This window comes from Cebidichthys violaceus, unplaced genomic scaffold (genome assembly GCF_023349555.1).
Source record: "Cebidichthys violaceus isolate CVI_PGR_0920_01 unplaced genomic scaffold, fCebVio1.0.p SCAF_13, whole genome shotgun sequence".
NCBI classification, from domain to species: Eukaryota; Metazoa; Chordata; class Actinopteri; order Perciformes; family Stichaeidae; genus Cebidichthys; species Cebidichthys violaceus.
Window position 1 is genome coordinate 16,215,916 of NW_027176296.1, and position 15,558 is coordinate 16,231,473.

General features: G+C 45.3%; 1 protein-coding gene across 1 annotated transcript; it reads left to right on the plus strand.

The window, feature by feature from the left end:
- Nucleotides 1-11,484: 11,484 nt before the first annotated feature.
- On the plus strand, nucleotides 11,485-14,254 carry LOC137870181 (interferon-induced protein with tetratricopeptide repeats 1-like). Its single transcript, XM_068707192.1, has 2 exons — nucleotides 11,485-11,564; nucleotides 12,812-14,254. The coding sequence occupies exons 1-2, from the start codon at nucleotides 11,557-11,559 to the stop codon at nucleotides 14,109-14,111; spliced, it is 1,308 nt and encodes a 435-aa protein (XP_068563293.1). The 5' UTR covers nucleotides 11,485-11,556; the 3' UTR covers nucleotides 14,112-14,254.
- Nucleotides 14,255-15,558: the final 1,304 nt, after the last annotated feature.

The following is a 15,558-nucleotide window of genomic DNA, read 5'->3' on the forward strand; positions in this document are numbered from 1 at the left end:
GGCGAATGTTGGATTGAGCAAGCATTTTTTGAGCTCTTTGCAAAACATCAACAGCTTCGGTTTCAGTTGGAAAAGACTTCAGAGCATCGTCGACATAGAAGTCCCTTTCAATGAACTGCACTGCATCACTACCATACTGCCCTTCTGTTTCCCTTGCTGCCTTTCTCAATCCGAAGGTTGCTACAGCTGGAGAAGGTCGGTTACCAAAGACATGTACTCTCATGCGGTAGTCTACCACATCTTTGCTGAGGTCGTTGTCTTTGTACCAGAGAAATCGTAACACATCTCTGTCTTCCTCTTTGACGACAAAACAGTAAAACATTTGTTGTATGTCTGCTGTGATGGCCACTGGTTCTTTTCGGAAACGGAGGAGGACCCCTAAGAGGCTGTTATTAAGGTCCGGTCCTGCAAGTAACACATCGTTCAGCGACACTCCTTCGAACTGAGCACTTGAGTCAAATACCACACGTATCTGTTCAGGTTTCTGTGGGTGGTAGACTCCGAACATCGGAAGGTACCATCTTTCTTTTCCTTCTTCGATCGGTGGTGCCAGCTCTGCCTGGTTATTATGCAACATCTTCTGCATAAACTCAAGAAATTGAGGTCTCATGTCTCCTTTCTTATCCAGCATGCGCCGAAGAGACAGAAGCCGCTTGTGAACGTAGTCTCTGTTATTTGGAAGAGGATGCCTGGGTACACGAAACGGCAATGGGGCAACCCAGCTATTTGCATTGTCTTTGATGAAGCCTTCCTCCATCTTCTGCAAGAACATCACATCTTCAACAGATGGTGCTAACTGGTTGTCCTTGTCAGTCTGGCAAAAGACAGTTTCCCCTAGTTTTTCCAAAATTGACTCTGTAGCAAGAGCTGAGACATTCAGCTGTGAGGGAATAGCTCTTGGAATGTTCTTGAAGTCGAGTTTCTCCTTCACATTGATGTGACTAAAGCATGGAGGACAGAGGCTGGGGCGTCCGCTGCTTAAGATGTGTGTTCTCATGACACTAACTTCTGCTGGCTTGTGAGTGTTGCCAAGACACACGTCACCTACAATGACCCAGCCCAGGTCCAGTTTCTGTGCGTATGGGTCATTGTGTTTTCCATTTAACTGCTTCCTCACCTTGTGAACTCTCAGTAGGTCACGTCCGATGAGCAGGAGGACTTCTGCATCTGGATCCAAAGGTGGTATGTGTTCAACTATAGGCCTCAGATGTTGGTGATGCCAAGCCGCTTCAGGAGTAGGTATTTCCTCTCGGTTGTTGGGAATAGCACTACACTCGGTGAGGGTGGGAAGAGAGAGACTAATTGTCTTATCAATGGCTTCCACAGTGAAGCCGTGTGCTCTTCTGCCTGATGTTTCCACGATCCCAGCACAGGTCTTCAGAGTGTATGGTTCAGGTGTGTTATTGACATTGAACATGTCGAAAAACTCAGCTTTCGCAAGTGAAACATTGCTTTGTTCATCCAAGATTGCATACACCCATTTGATGTTCTGTCGCTGGTCCTGGGGGAAAACTTGAACAAGGCAAATCTTAGAGCAGGATTTTCCTGAGAAGCTACTTCCACAAACTTCCGTGCACATGGTTGTTGCATCTGGCTTGTCTTTGTCTTCCTCCTCCCCGCCATACTGTCTAGGGGCGTAGAAGGTGCTGACTGACTGCGTTGGTGGACCTGGATGAAGAGCGGATAAGTGCCTGTCACTCCCGCATTCAAGGCACTTGATGGCGACCTCACAGTTTTTTGCCTGGTGAGTAGAAGATGCAAGACAGCGGTAGCAGATGTAATTTTCCTTAATAAACTTCTTTCTGTCCTCCAGAAGCATGTTTCTGAAGCCCTTGCATTTTTTCAGTGAATGCGGCTTGTGATGCATGGGGCACATCTTGTTCAAATCTTCCACTGACTTTTCTGTCTTTGATTTTGCCTCTGCAGAGACATCGGTCTTGTGTACAGTGACTGATTGCTTTGTATTGGAAAAGCGTGAGAGACCTTCTTTCTTTGGGATGGAGTAGTGAGAAGCAGTAATGAAGCTTGGATCATTCCTTGCTTTGGCTTCCTTCCTTACAAACTCAGAAAAGAACCAGAATGGTGGAAATGTCACTTTATGTTCTTCTTTAAATTTTGACCCAAACATTGTCCACTTGTCTTGCAGGGGAAAGGGAAGCTTTTCCACAATTGGACCTATTCCTCTGGAAGTATCTAGGTAACTTAAACCTGGTAAGTACCCATCAAACTTTGCAGTCTCCACTTCAAGCAGCAAATCTCCCAGTTCACGGAGCTTGAGGTAGTCTTTGCTGTTTAGTTTTGGGAAATTCTCTAGTTTCATGAACAACGACCTCTCTATCGCCTCAGGAGAGCCATAGCATTCTTCTAGTCTGGACCAGATCATTTTCAACCCAACAGATGGCTGACGACTGTTGACTCCCTTAATTCTCTGAGCATACTCCACCGACTCTGGGCCCAGCCACTTAATGAGCAGACTCACTTCTTCACTGGCTGTGAGACCCAGTTCTGCTATGACTATCTGAAAGGTGGACTTCCAGCTGAGATAGTTTTCAGGTTTGTCATCGAACTTAGTAAGTACTTCTGTTACCAATTGGCTCTTTGCCAGAAACCTTGCAAGCTCGGTGGTTGCGATGTTATTGGCAGTAAGTTGTGGGTTGTTTATCTGTTGAGGATGTGGACCGTAAGATGGATAACAGTGTTGCTGTTTACATGTATCTTCACTCTTACATCTTGTTTTAACATCCCCTGCTGGTGAGAAGTCAAACTGCCCCTCTAATCCACTAGGGTGAGTTGATGTGAACTGCCTCGTAGGCTTCCAATGCTGGTGTGAAGCTGTGACATCATCATGCAACACATGCATATCTGTCCTTTTATCAGCAGGCTCCATGTTAGAGTGCAGAGTTACATATTCACTAACCTTCTGCATTGAGTCTTTTTCCATAGGTAAAAGATCGAAACCTTCACTATTTTCTCCCATGTCAAACCTAGCAGCAGCAGATTCCATTACCTCTGCTTTTGCATTAGCAGCCTCAGCTTCCCTCTGTAGTTGAAGTGCATCAAGAGTTGCTTCTAGGCGAGCCTTTTCTAATTTAATTTCAATTTCTTTCTGCGCAAATGCCGCTCTTGTTTTCACAGCTTGTGCTTCTGCTCTTGCCTAGGCTGCTGCCATACTAGCCCTGGTTGATGACCTCGCTGATGATCTAGTACTCAGCTTTCCTGAAGATCTGGAAGAATTTGTAGAGTGAGCAGCGAGTGACCTGGTCTCCTCTCTGTCTTTCTCTGTGCTCTCCATGTTTTCCGTGATGTCGGATAAACTGACGTGAGGGAAGATGGAGTAGCTTACTTTACTTTAGGTTGTTGCTATCCGTTGTTGACTTCTGCTCCCTCGCAGAGTGTTGCCATTTCACTGTTCTGCTCGGACCTAATGTAGAATCTGTGTCCTGTATTGGGCTTTGCAGTCAGCTAAACTCTTCATCATACTCTTCCTCCAAGGAACAGACCAGTGTGTTGTATTTGGACAGGTTTAATACGAAGAAGTGTGAAACTACAAAACAGACAGAAAATATACAAGCACATATTAGTTTTCATCAAACTTAAATACTGTATAGTGATACGAAATAATAGAAACGTACATTGCTGTGCCATCTGCCTATATTCAAATCAGTTACATGTTGCACATGTCATTATATTTACAAAAAACTAACAAAATAAACCCTCAGAAATACCTAAAGCTATAAACATAAATCATACTCACTGGCATTGCCACTCAGAAGGCCAGAAAATGCAGGATGGATAAAGATATTGGTGTACAGTCACTCTAGTACAACGGAGCCATGTTGTCACAAAATCAGGAACAGGAATACAACGTTACTTCCTGTCACATGTCACACATATCGCAGGTGAACACTGCATTAGCTACACTTAACACTAGGCGGCAGTATTTGCACAGTGTGGGCGAAAACTGGCGAAAAACGTAAGACCTTATTTTAACACTAGGTGGCATTAATTCCTTAGAACAAAATACAAGTCATTACAATTATCTTATTTTATCTTATCTTAAAGCAAAAGGCACGCGCTCAACCCAGTTTGTGAGGGATTGCACAGCTCGTGCGTCTCCTCTCTGTTTGAACAGGACTTGCGCAAATCCAGCGATTTTTGATTATAAAAATGCTTGAAATGATTGGAATAACACAGAAAGTACATTTAGAGAAATAATAATATTTATTTTTATCATTATTTGTTTTTTACTTTTCATGATGACAGGTGAGGCTCTGCCTCCAGTACCTCCCCTGACCGCACGTCCCTGCTGCACCTTCACATCGAATGGTAATATCAACGTGTTGTGAAACCTTTGAACGCATCTGTATGTTTTGTGACCTGTCTTCTTCTTCTTCACTTTCGTTTCCCGGGATTGGAAACCTACAGCCACATCTGATCAAACTGAAACATAACTCATCAACTTCGGTCACTCGACTTTCTCTTATGAGTTATGAGTTACTGTTTTGTAATTACAAGAAAAGAACTCATACAAAATGACAAATGACGAGATCTTTTGATTTATAATGGCAATTGAGTAAAGGAAGTCGAGAGCTGTAAACAGAGACTGCTCGCCTTCAAAGTAAAAGTTGCGCGTTTTCAAACGTGTTTGTTCCAGCGATCAATTTAAGGAGAGCTAAATTAAATACATAACTTAATATTCTAAATAATGAACATAATATATAACGGTTACAAAGTCATATTTCTGCAACTTTCCTACAATTGAACGTGAATAAACTGTCAATGGGTGCAAACACTGAATTATGTAATGATTCATCATATAATCCATTTATTTATTTAAATAAAGGCTTCTTAAACTATTTGGGTGAATATTTCAGGCTGTAGTGTTGATACTTGTGATGAGAAAGAGTTGATTTATCTTGAACTTTCACTTCATAGCTGGCTCTGTTGTCATGACAATGACGCCACGAAGCTATCCCATGTAAAATCCTCCAAGTTTATTTACTGTTTGCACTTTTAACTATTCTACGTAAAATAAAATAGATGAATAATACAAATCATTTTGAAGGATCATCCTCTGGGCGGTGTATAGTGTGCTTTAACGTCAAGACTTTCCACCTCATAAATATCACCTCTCATAGAACCACTGTCTGTGCCAACCCTTATTTTAAATACAGCAGTGCACATGTTTCTGCTCACAACACGGGTCTGTATTACAATACTTGTTAACATTAGTAATGACATATATGAGAAGATTAGTAATAACATATAAAACAAAATTTCACTCTTCAAATTGCTTCACTTTTAAGAAATTACAAATGTTTTCTGCGTGTGTCTGCTGCCCGTTGGCATCATGGTAACATGGATTTCCCGCCAGTCAATCAGCTCCATCCATCAAAAAAAAAAACTTTATTCCAGACACTAGTAGTACTAATCAATATTATTGCAGCGTCCTTGTTAAATGACATTTGATTGATTCAGTACTTTTTCTTACAGGATCTGAATATGAAAAGGCGAGGCAAGTTTATTTGTATAGCACATTTCAACAACAAGGCAATGCAAAGTGCTTCACGTAAAACCATTAAAAGCATCAAAACACAAGGCAACGATTAAGAACATGTGGTGGAACCCACTCGTGGATCTTCTTGCTGGTGGTGGGGAAGGACACGTACTGCTGTGAGCTGCCACTCACGTTGAACTGGTGGTCCTCAGCCAGGAACTTCTTGGGCTCTGGTGGATATGTGGCGGGGGGGTCGTCTGTCATACAGTGCAGCCAGCGATGCCTGAAGAGTGAACACAAAGGTAGCTGGCTTAAATGACAAGCTAATTCCTTCTTTTTCATTATTTTGTGGTGATTTTTGTTTTTGTTAACAGTTACATTTCTGCAGGAGGTTAAAACATGTAAATAATTTTGAATCTACTTGCCAAGACAGTACAGTTGAGTTTAACAGTCTGAGTTAAAACCACTGCATATTTTTTTAATTATTTTTTTTATACGTTTATAGTTGATAATGGACGTGCCAAATATTGCCCCAGGAATTCTTAAGAGTTTTAGCCCAAATGGTCATTGTTGTACTAATTCTACAACAAAATGCAGGTCATACCGTTCAGCTGGAGCCATGCTGCCGCCCACCTCCCACACGGTGTTCGTTCATCTCCGTGGTCCCCCAGCGGTGACGCCCTGAACACATTTTGGAGACAAGAGTTTATTAATCCAATCTAACAAGTGTTATTTGTCTGCGACAGATTAATTCTAAAAGTGTGATAAAATAATCGGAACATCCTGTGCAAAATACTCCTGACAACAATATTGTTTAGTGTAAATAATGACTTGTTGAAATCATGCACATTTGGGGATACTCCCAAAAAAGAAGTAGTTCTTTTTGTCCTCAAAGTATTTATTTCTATATTTACCACACCAACCAGGGCTCCTGTCTTCACATCAGTCACCCTGCCAATGGAATAATGAGTCAGGTTGACAGTCCCAAGACATACAGTATGGTCAACATTTATACCATTTTCTTTTGCGCAAACAAGCACTGTGAACCAATTATATAAGCTGACATGTCGCTCAAAGAAACATTACGTGTTTGACTAAAACTTGAGAACCGGATTCATCAGTGGCACCTTGACTTTTCCTCAGTTAGGATCTCCAGCAGTTTTAAAGCGAGAGAAATGCTCCTACTACACACTTGCTTAAATTAAGAGACTTTTGAATGATGTTTGGCGACGGCCCCTGCCGATGTTGCTGAGGGAGGGCTGGTCCGGATGTTGCTGGTGAAAGTTTCGGATGAGACCCCGGTCCACAATGTGTTGAGCAGGAACCCAGGATCTTTCCTCCGGACCGTAGCCCTCCCAGTCGACGAGGTACTGGCAGCCCCTTCCACGTCGGCAAGAGCGGATGATGCGGCGCACAGCATAGATGAGTCCCCCTTCAATGAGGCGAGGGGGGGGTGGGGGTGGAGCAGCAGGCACCAGCGGGCTCTCGCTGACCGGCTTGACCTTGGACACATGGAATGTCGGGTGCACCCGCATAGACCGAGGGAGCTTGAGCCGGACTGCCACAGGGCTGATGACCTTCTCGATGGCAAAGGGCCCGACAAACTTGGGAGCCAGCTTGTTGGATTCCACACGCAGAGGAAGGTCACGGGTGGAGGGCCAAACCTTCTGGCCCACCTGGTACTCTGGAGCTTGAGAGCGACGACGGTTGGCTGCTGAGGAGTACCGGTCTGCCGCCTTCAGGAGGGAGGCCCTAGCACGGGCCCAGGTTCGACGACAGCGACGGATGAAGGCTTGAACTGAAGGGCAAGAGGCTACCCCTTCCAGGGCTGGGAAGAGAGGAGGCTGGTAACCGTAGGCACACTGGAAAGGAGACAAACCGGTGGCGGAGCTGGTCAGGGTGTTGTGGGCATATTCCACCCACAACAGATGCTGGGACCAAGAGGATGGGTTCTGTGACACCATACACCGGAGGGCCTTCTCCATTTCTTGGTTCATTCTCTCAGTCTGGCCATTAGATTGAGGGTGGTACCCGGATGACAGACTGGCGGTGGCTCCCAAGAGGCTGCAGAACTCCCGCCAGAACACTGATGAAAACTGGGGCCCTCCGTCCGAGACCACGTCAACAGGAATCCCATGAAGGCGAAAGACATGGTTGAGGAGCAGCTGGGCTGTCTCTTTAGCTGACGGGAGCTTAGGCAAGGACGCAAAGTGGGCCATCTTAGAGAAGCGGTCCACAATGGTAAGGATGGCCGTCTTCCCATCCGATGGTGGCAGGCCTGTCACAAAGTCCACTGAAATGTGGGACCAGGGGCAATGTGGCACCGGGAGAGGCTGCAGGAGGCCGGATGGGGCTTGGCGCGATGGTTTGTTCTGGTTGCAGGTCTGGCAGGCTCTGACATACTCCCGGGTGTCCTCCTGTAACGTGGGCCACCAGAAACGTTGTAGAAGGACATCCCGGGTTCTCTGGATCCCAGGATGGCAGGTCAACCTTGAACCATGGGCCCACTGGAGTACATCCGACCTCAGAGCTGCAGGCACGAACAAGCAACCAGTAGAGCATGCACTCGGAGCAGGCTGACCCTCTGTGGCAGCTCTCACTCTCTCCTCAATTTCCCAAGTCAGGGAACAGTTGTTCCAGTTGTTTCCACAACACACGGGGACGGAAGGATGGTGTCAGGAGCATTGGCGCCATCATCCTCCCTCTGGAACTGACGCGACAGAGCGTCAGGTTTGACGTTGCGGGAGCCGGGTCTGTAGGAGAGGGTGAAATTAAACCTGGTGAAGAAGAGGGCCCATCGTGCCTGTCGAGAGTTGAGTCTCTTCGTGGTTCGGATGTACTCCAGGTTCTTGTGGTCCGTCCAAACCAGGAAGGGCTGCTTGGTTCCCTCCAGCCAGTGCCGCCACTCCTCCAGGGCCAGTTTAACAGCTAGGAGCTCCCGGTTACCAATGTCATAATTTCTCTCGGCTGGGGAAAGACGCCGAGAGAAAAAGGCACATGGGTGGAGCTTCTGGTCACTGGCTGCTCGCTGGGACAGCACAGACCCTACACCCATGTCAGATGCATCCACCTCCACGACGAACTGCCGTTCGGCGTCGGGGACTTGGAGGATGGGCGCAGAACTGAAGCGGTCCCTCAGGGTCTGAAAGGCCGTATCTGCAGGATGGGACCATCAGAAGGATGTCTTTGAGGATGTCAGGGCTGTGAGAGGGGCAGCGATGGAGCTATAGTTGCGGATGAAGCGCCTGTAAAAATTGGCAAAGCCCAGGAACTGCTGCAGCTTCTTACGGGTTTCAGGGACTGGCCAACACCTAACTGCGTCCACCTTGGCAGGATCCATCTCCAGGTGACCCGGGGTCACAATGTAACCCAGGAATGACACAGACTGTGTGTGAAACTCACACTTTTCGGCCTTCACGAAAAGGGAGTTCTCCAGCAGGCGTTGGAGGACCGTCTGGACATGGTGGATATGCTCTTCGCGGGACTTGGAGAAAATGAGGATGTTGTCTAAATAGACGAAAACATACTTGTCGATCATGTCTCTGAGGATGTCGTTGACCAAGGCCTAGAAGACTGCTGGGGCATTGGTGAGGCCGAATGGCATCACCAAATATTCATAATGTCCGGTGGGCGTGTTAAAAGCAGTCTTCCATTCATCCCCCTCTCGGATGCGGACAAGGTGGTAGGCATTACGGAGGTCGAGCTTGGTGAAGGTCATGGCCCCTTGAAGTAACTCAAAGGCTGAGGAGATGAGGGGAAGATGAAGTCGCCTTAGCCTTACTGAACACCTCCCGGAAGTCATGGTACTCGGCAGGAACTCTGGACAAGTCAGGACAGGAACTGGAGTGCGTTGTCTGCTGGGGTACGGAGGCCTCTTTAAGGCAGACCTGGTGGCAGGAGTTCTTCCAACCGAGGATGGCCCCTGTGGCCCAGTCGATGTGGGGGCTGCGTCGACGGAGCCAAGGGTAGCCTAGGATCAGTGGAATGTTGGAAGATGACAGGAGGTGAAACCGGATGGTCTCATGGTGGTTACCGGAAAGTAGCAAGTGGACAGGAGAAGTCTGGTGAGTGACAGTCTCCAGAAGATGGCCATCAAGGGCTTTGGCAGGAATTGGGGTGTCAAGCGGAACCCTCTTTAGTCCTAGTTGTATGGCTAAGCTCTCGGCCATAATGTTGGCATCTGCACCAGAGTCTATAAAAGTGGGCAGGGTGTGTGCACCCCCAAGAAGGAGGAGCTTGACTTGGAACAGGGGGCGTAAGCTTGAGGAGGAAGACTTTGCTGCCGTGTGACTCACCAGGACTTCCTCACTCACTGGTGAGCCCTGTCTTTTAACGGGCAGCGGGAGATAAAATGTCCAGCTTGCCCACAGTACATGCACAGGTTCCCCTTTCGGCGGCGCTCTCGCTCTTCGGGTGTAAGCTTGGTGCGGCCCACCTGCATGGGCTCAGGCTCTACACCATTATCCAAACCGGGTGAAGAGGAACCGGAAGCAGATGAGGAACCTGGCCAGCGGGCTGGGTCGAGACGACCAGGAGTGTTCTGTCTCCTCTCCCTTCTCCGGGCCTGGATGCGGAGGTCCAGCCGGACAGTAAGTTCAATGAGTTTATCAAGTGTGGAAGGTAGAGGATAGGAAACCAGTTCATCCTTGATGTAGTCTGCCAGACCATGCAGAAAAGCATCGCGCAGAGCCGCAGTGTTCCAGTCGCTCCGACGGGCCCTGGTCCGGAAGTCGATGGAGAAGTCAGCCACTGACTGGTTCCCTTGGCGCAGGGAGAGCAGATCACGGGCGGCATCAGATCCGGAAGCGCCCAACCCGAACACCTTGCGTAGTTCCTCAGAGAAGGCCTGGAATGATGCACAGGCGGGAGTCCGCCTCTCCCACTCTGCTGTTCCCCAGAGGAGGGCTCTGCCGGTCAGGTTGCTGATTACGTACGCCACCCTGGCTTCCTCGGTGGCGAACGTGTATGGCTGCAGGCTGAAGAGTAAGGAGCAGGAGGTCAGGAATGAACCGCAGAGTTCAGGATTTCCATCATATCGCTCAGGGGTTCCCACTCGGGGCTCGGAGATCATCCTGGGCTGTGGCAGAGCTGGAGCAGGAGGTTCCGGTGTGGGGACTGGAACTGCAGGAGGGCGAGTGGACATCAGCTGTTGCAACTGGGCGGAGAGGGCTGCAAAGGCGTTGGCGTTGGCCTCTGCAGCTCGTCTGCCGTATGCATCAGCCTCCTCCATTCTCTGCTGATGTTGCACGAGCGCGTTCTCAATCCTCTCAAACCGATTCTGTGGTGAGGGTAGTCCTGCTGGGTAGATGTCTGGCCAGATTGTACTGTAACGGGTGGTGTATGGACCCAATTGCAGTACAAAGGACTCAGAAGACAGAGGTAAAAGGTCAACGTTTTACTTAGACTCCGGCAGACAGGCAAACGGTTTAGAAACCGGCAAACAGCAATCAGGAGAGGAGAGGCAAAGTTCTTGGTCAGGGACGGAAGGCTAGGTCGAATAGGATCAATGGAAAATTACTGATGGCTGGATGACTGAACTGTGACAGGCTTATGAGTTACTGATCTGAGAAGTCTGACTTTACCAAACTAGGCTATCTTAACTTGTCTCATAATTATGAAATCTTTTGTCATAAGTATGAGTTCTTTGTCACAAAACATACAGATGCGTTGAAAGGTTGATATAGAAGTTGATATTATCATTCGATGTGAAGGTGCAGCTATAACAATGTGGTATCTTGGGTTTGAATCTATCTCTCATGTTCTGAAAGAAGAAGTAAAAACCTGTTTCTAACTCAACATTTCATGAGTTATGTTTTAGATTCATCAGACAACCACGTCTGATTCAATTCCTGGAAACAAAAGTCAAGCAGCATTTCTAAAAGACAATTAAAGAAATTATGCTCAAGTGCCGCGCCTAACCGGTTCGATGTAATTGTGAACATTTAAAGCTGCGTTCTCAACAACATCTTATCATTTATACCAGCGAAGCCAAAGCAGCATCAAGAGCCAAAACCAGCCACACTAACTTAGAGAAGTTACAGAGTTGAGGAAACAGCTAAATGATGAGGTGAGTAGCTGTTTTTGCATTTCATATCATTGTTGGAGTAAATGATCAGTATTCAAACACTGCTGTTCAGTCACATCTTTGGTACCTCCTTGCTTCATTCCCTCCTCTCTGTCTTTAGGATACTACTTTTATCCCTCCTGTGTTTCTTCAGTCTTGCCTTTCAGTCAGACCACAGGGATTAAAAACCCTTTTTATTAACAATTATTACTGATCAGCTGTTTTCTTGAAGTTTACTCCCACACTTCCAGGAATATAATTGTGGTGGACAAATGTTAAATGTTGTTGTTGAATTATTTTCTTCTCCTTAATCCATTTTTTTCTTCCCTTCTCTCTGTGGCTCACACCATTTCTTTACCTTCCTTCCTTGCCTCCTCCTTCCTTACCTCTTTCAACCATCCTTTCTTTCTCCCTTCTGTCCTTCTGCCCCCCCCCCTCTTTTTCTCTCCTCCTGCCTCACTCTGTTTCTTCCTTCCTCACAGACGCTATCCTACCTTTCATTATTATTTTATGTATTCATTGCATACTTTGTTCACCTTTGTGTTTTTTTTCAGCCTTTGTTTCTTCTTGTCCTCCATGGTTTTATATTTTGTCCGTTCTTATACCTCTTTTCTTATCCATTCCTTCCCTCCATTGTCCTATTTCCTCTATGTCCACTCATTTGCCTTCCTTTGTCCTCTTCTGTTTCTCTTTCAAGTTTTCCTTCTTTACTTACTTTCCTCTTCCTACCTTACTTTTTCTTTGCAGCCGTCTGTTGGTCCATATTTTTTCTTCCTCCTCTCATACTTTTTTCCTTATCATTACTTCTTTTATCACTCCTTCCTTATTTCCTTTCTGATCATTCAATGCGCCCTACTCTATTTTTCATTCCCCTCTCAGATCCTTCCTTACTTCCTTTTTTTTTGTGTTGCCTTTCAAATCAAACCACCACACAACCAAACACAGTATGTGTTTGAATGTTGAATGCACTTATTGTAAGTCGCTTTGGATAAAAGCGTCTGCTAAATGACTGTAATGTAATGTAATGTGATGTGTAGTGATATTATGTTGTGTCCAGGTCAAGGAAGCAGCTAACAGATTATTATTATATTATTTCCTTCCAGGGCATTCAATGCTCCTTACTCCAGTTCTATGTTCCTCCCTTCCTCAACATGAAATGAACAATGATTATCCAAACAGAGCACGCCTCTGAGCATATTATATTAACCTAGTGATGTGTTTTAATATTTGTCATTTTTATTCCTCATCAGTGCTGCTCAGAGTCAAACATCACTGGTCTCAAAACTGGAGGCCCTGCAGTGCCACTTTACCTGGGATCTGGACCCCAGCAGGTCCAAACTTTTATGTCTCAGGGACCAGCTGGTGGACATCGGCACGGAGGAGGGAAACTGCTGGCTGGGTCACATTTACAACCTGAGGGGGTTCATTCAGTACAAGCTGGGCTTCACTGAAGACGCCCAGAGTTTCTTCAACAAGGCTGCAGAGGCCTTCCGCCAGATGAGAAAAGCAGATGACGGTCCCTGGTTAGTGCTGAACTACGGGAACCTGGCTTGGCTGCACCACCACCTGGGAGACCAAGCAGAGAGCGAGGCTTACCTGTCCAAGGTTGAAGCCCTGATGAAGAAATACCCATCTCCATCACAGGACGAGCTCCATGCAGAGATCTACGCTGAAAAAGCCTGGACCCTGATGCAGTTCAGCACAGACAGAGAGCTGGTTGCAGATTACTTCCAGAAAGCCATCAGGATGCAGCCGGACATGGTGGAGTGGAACACCAGTCATGTCATATGGTTAGCGAGTCCTTTTAAGCACAGCAACACAGGGCTGGAGGCTGACATCTTGGAGAAAATGAGAGTCGCCAAGGAACAGGATCCAGAGAACTTGTACCTCGCTGCTTGCTACCTTGAGCAACGTGCAAAGAATGGAGAAAGTGTTGAGGGTGAAGCACGTGAGTTAGCCAGAAGGGTTTTGAGAAATCCTGTCAGCAGCTACAGTGGTTGGAAAGTAATACTATGGCTTTACAGATACCATGTATCTATTGATGAGGCCATTGATTTGGCAGAGGAGGCTCTGAAAAACCATCCAGATGAGCGTTATCTGAAGAGATGTGTCGCACTCACTCTCAAATGGAAGGTCATTTGTTACAGCGACAGTCGCCCAGAGCAAAGCATGATAGACAGAGCAATCAGTCTCCATGAGGAGGTGATTTCTCTTTATCCCGATTCTTCATTTTTGATGAAAGTAGACCTCGCAAAAACATACACAAAGTCCAACCAGGCTATAACTGAGCAGATGTACCAGGAACTGCTAGAAATTGATCTGGAACCTGTAGACAAACAGCTGCTTTACAACAACTACGCAACATATTTAAACTTCCATAAACAGGATGAAAACAAGTCAATAAAATATAACATGAAGGCGGCAGAGATACCGCATCAATCCTACTTTCGTAGGAACAGCATCGAATTTCTGGAGATGATTAAAAATAAACGCAGGAACCGAAAGTGGAGAGAAATAGAGATGTTTCTGGAAAACCTGCAAGAGCCATAGTGGTTTTCTTTACAACACTGGTCCTAAATCTGAAAAAATAAATGTATTGCATTACCTAAAAAATAATCTGAGAATACTTATTAATTGAGCTGTATCCTTTATAAAGGCAGGTGTCTGCAAGTTTTTAGACTTTAGTAGTTAATGGAAGACAAAAGCTTTAAGAAAAACGATATATTTGTCTGAAGTAGTACACTCGATTTGTACGACAGGCTGAATCATTCAATAACACTGGTCTTTTAAATAACATCCACTGTGGACATGTCTAAATGTCATCACCATTATTCAACATCACATGATTTATTACAATAGATTTTGATCAGATGTTGTTTATTATATTCCTGTTTTGTGTTTTTTCCCTCTTAGCTCTGGATTTTAAGTTTATGTAAGAACATTACTACTACTACTACTAGCAGTATGTGAAATCTGCTTTGCTGTTTGCCTTTGAGTCGTGGAATATAACATTCTCTAATAATGTAATAGTACATTTGATGCCTGTAACCTGAATATAACAGCAGATGCAGCTGATTGTATGTATAGAAAGTATGTCAAGCTGTGTCTCCGTAGTACACAATTACCTATTAATACTATTAAATAAACAATGTGTACACTAAGACATCTTCAAGTTGTGTTTTTTCTTGCTGGTTACTACTATACAAGAAATTCATGTACTCTCCACAATCTTGCAGTCCTCTTCACAGGGCCTGATGGATGTTAGTCAAACTGCAGCTCTTGAAAGCTTCTGCCAAAACTTAAATGCGCTGGGGATTGACAGCAAACAGGGCAGCATGCAATTCAGCCTCACTGTTTATCTCTCTTTACACAAAATGTGAGCTGTTTCACATTACGAGCATTCAAACTGGTGAAACATGAGGTAGCTTTTATTGTGAAGAAGTCACAGGAAATCATTTTTTTGACAGCGAATAAGGTTTGAAAGGTACATGAGTTTGTTTGGCTGCACAGCTAGAACAGCTAGTTTTCTTTTTATTAATTTTTAATTTACGTTCCTTGTCTCTTTTAGTGCAGCAGGAATCTTCTTCTGTTATTCAATAACTTCATTTGTGACCAAACTCACTTCATACATCAATGAGCTCCTCCTGGTTATGCTGCACCAACTATTTGGGCAAAATGTGCTTTTACATAATTGTGGTGAATTTTTATTGGGAAGAATATTTAATAAATCCACTGTAGTGCAGTGTAGTGTGGCCAAATTCATTTCATATATCAATGGTCTCCTCCTGGTTATACACAACAAATTTGGAAAAATTGGCTTTTTCAACGTTTGGCTTATGAGTTACTGATCTGAGAAGTCTGACTTTACCAAACTAGGCTACCTTAACTTGTGTCATAATTATGAAATCTTTTGTCATAAGTATGAGTTCTTTGTCACAAAACATACAGATGCGTTGAAAGGTTGATATAGAAGTTGATATTACCATTCGATGTGAAG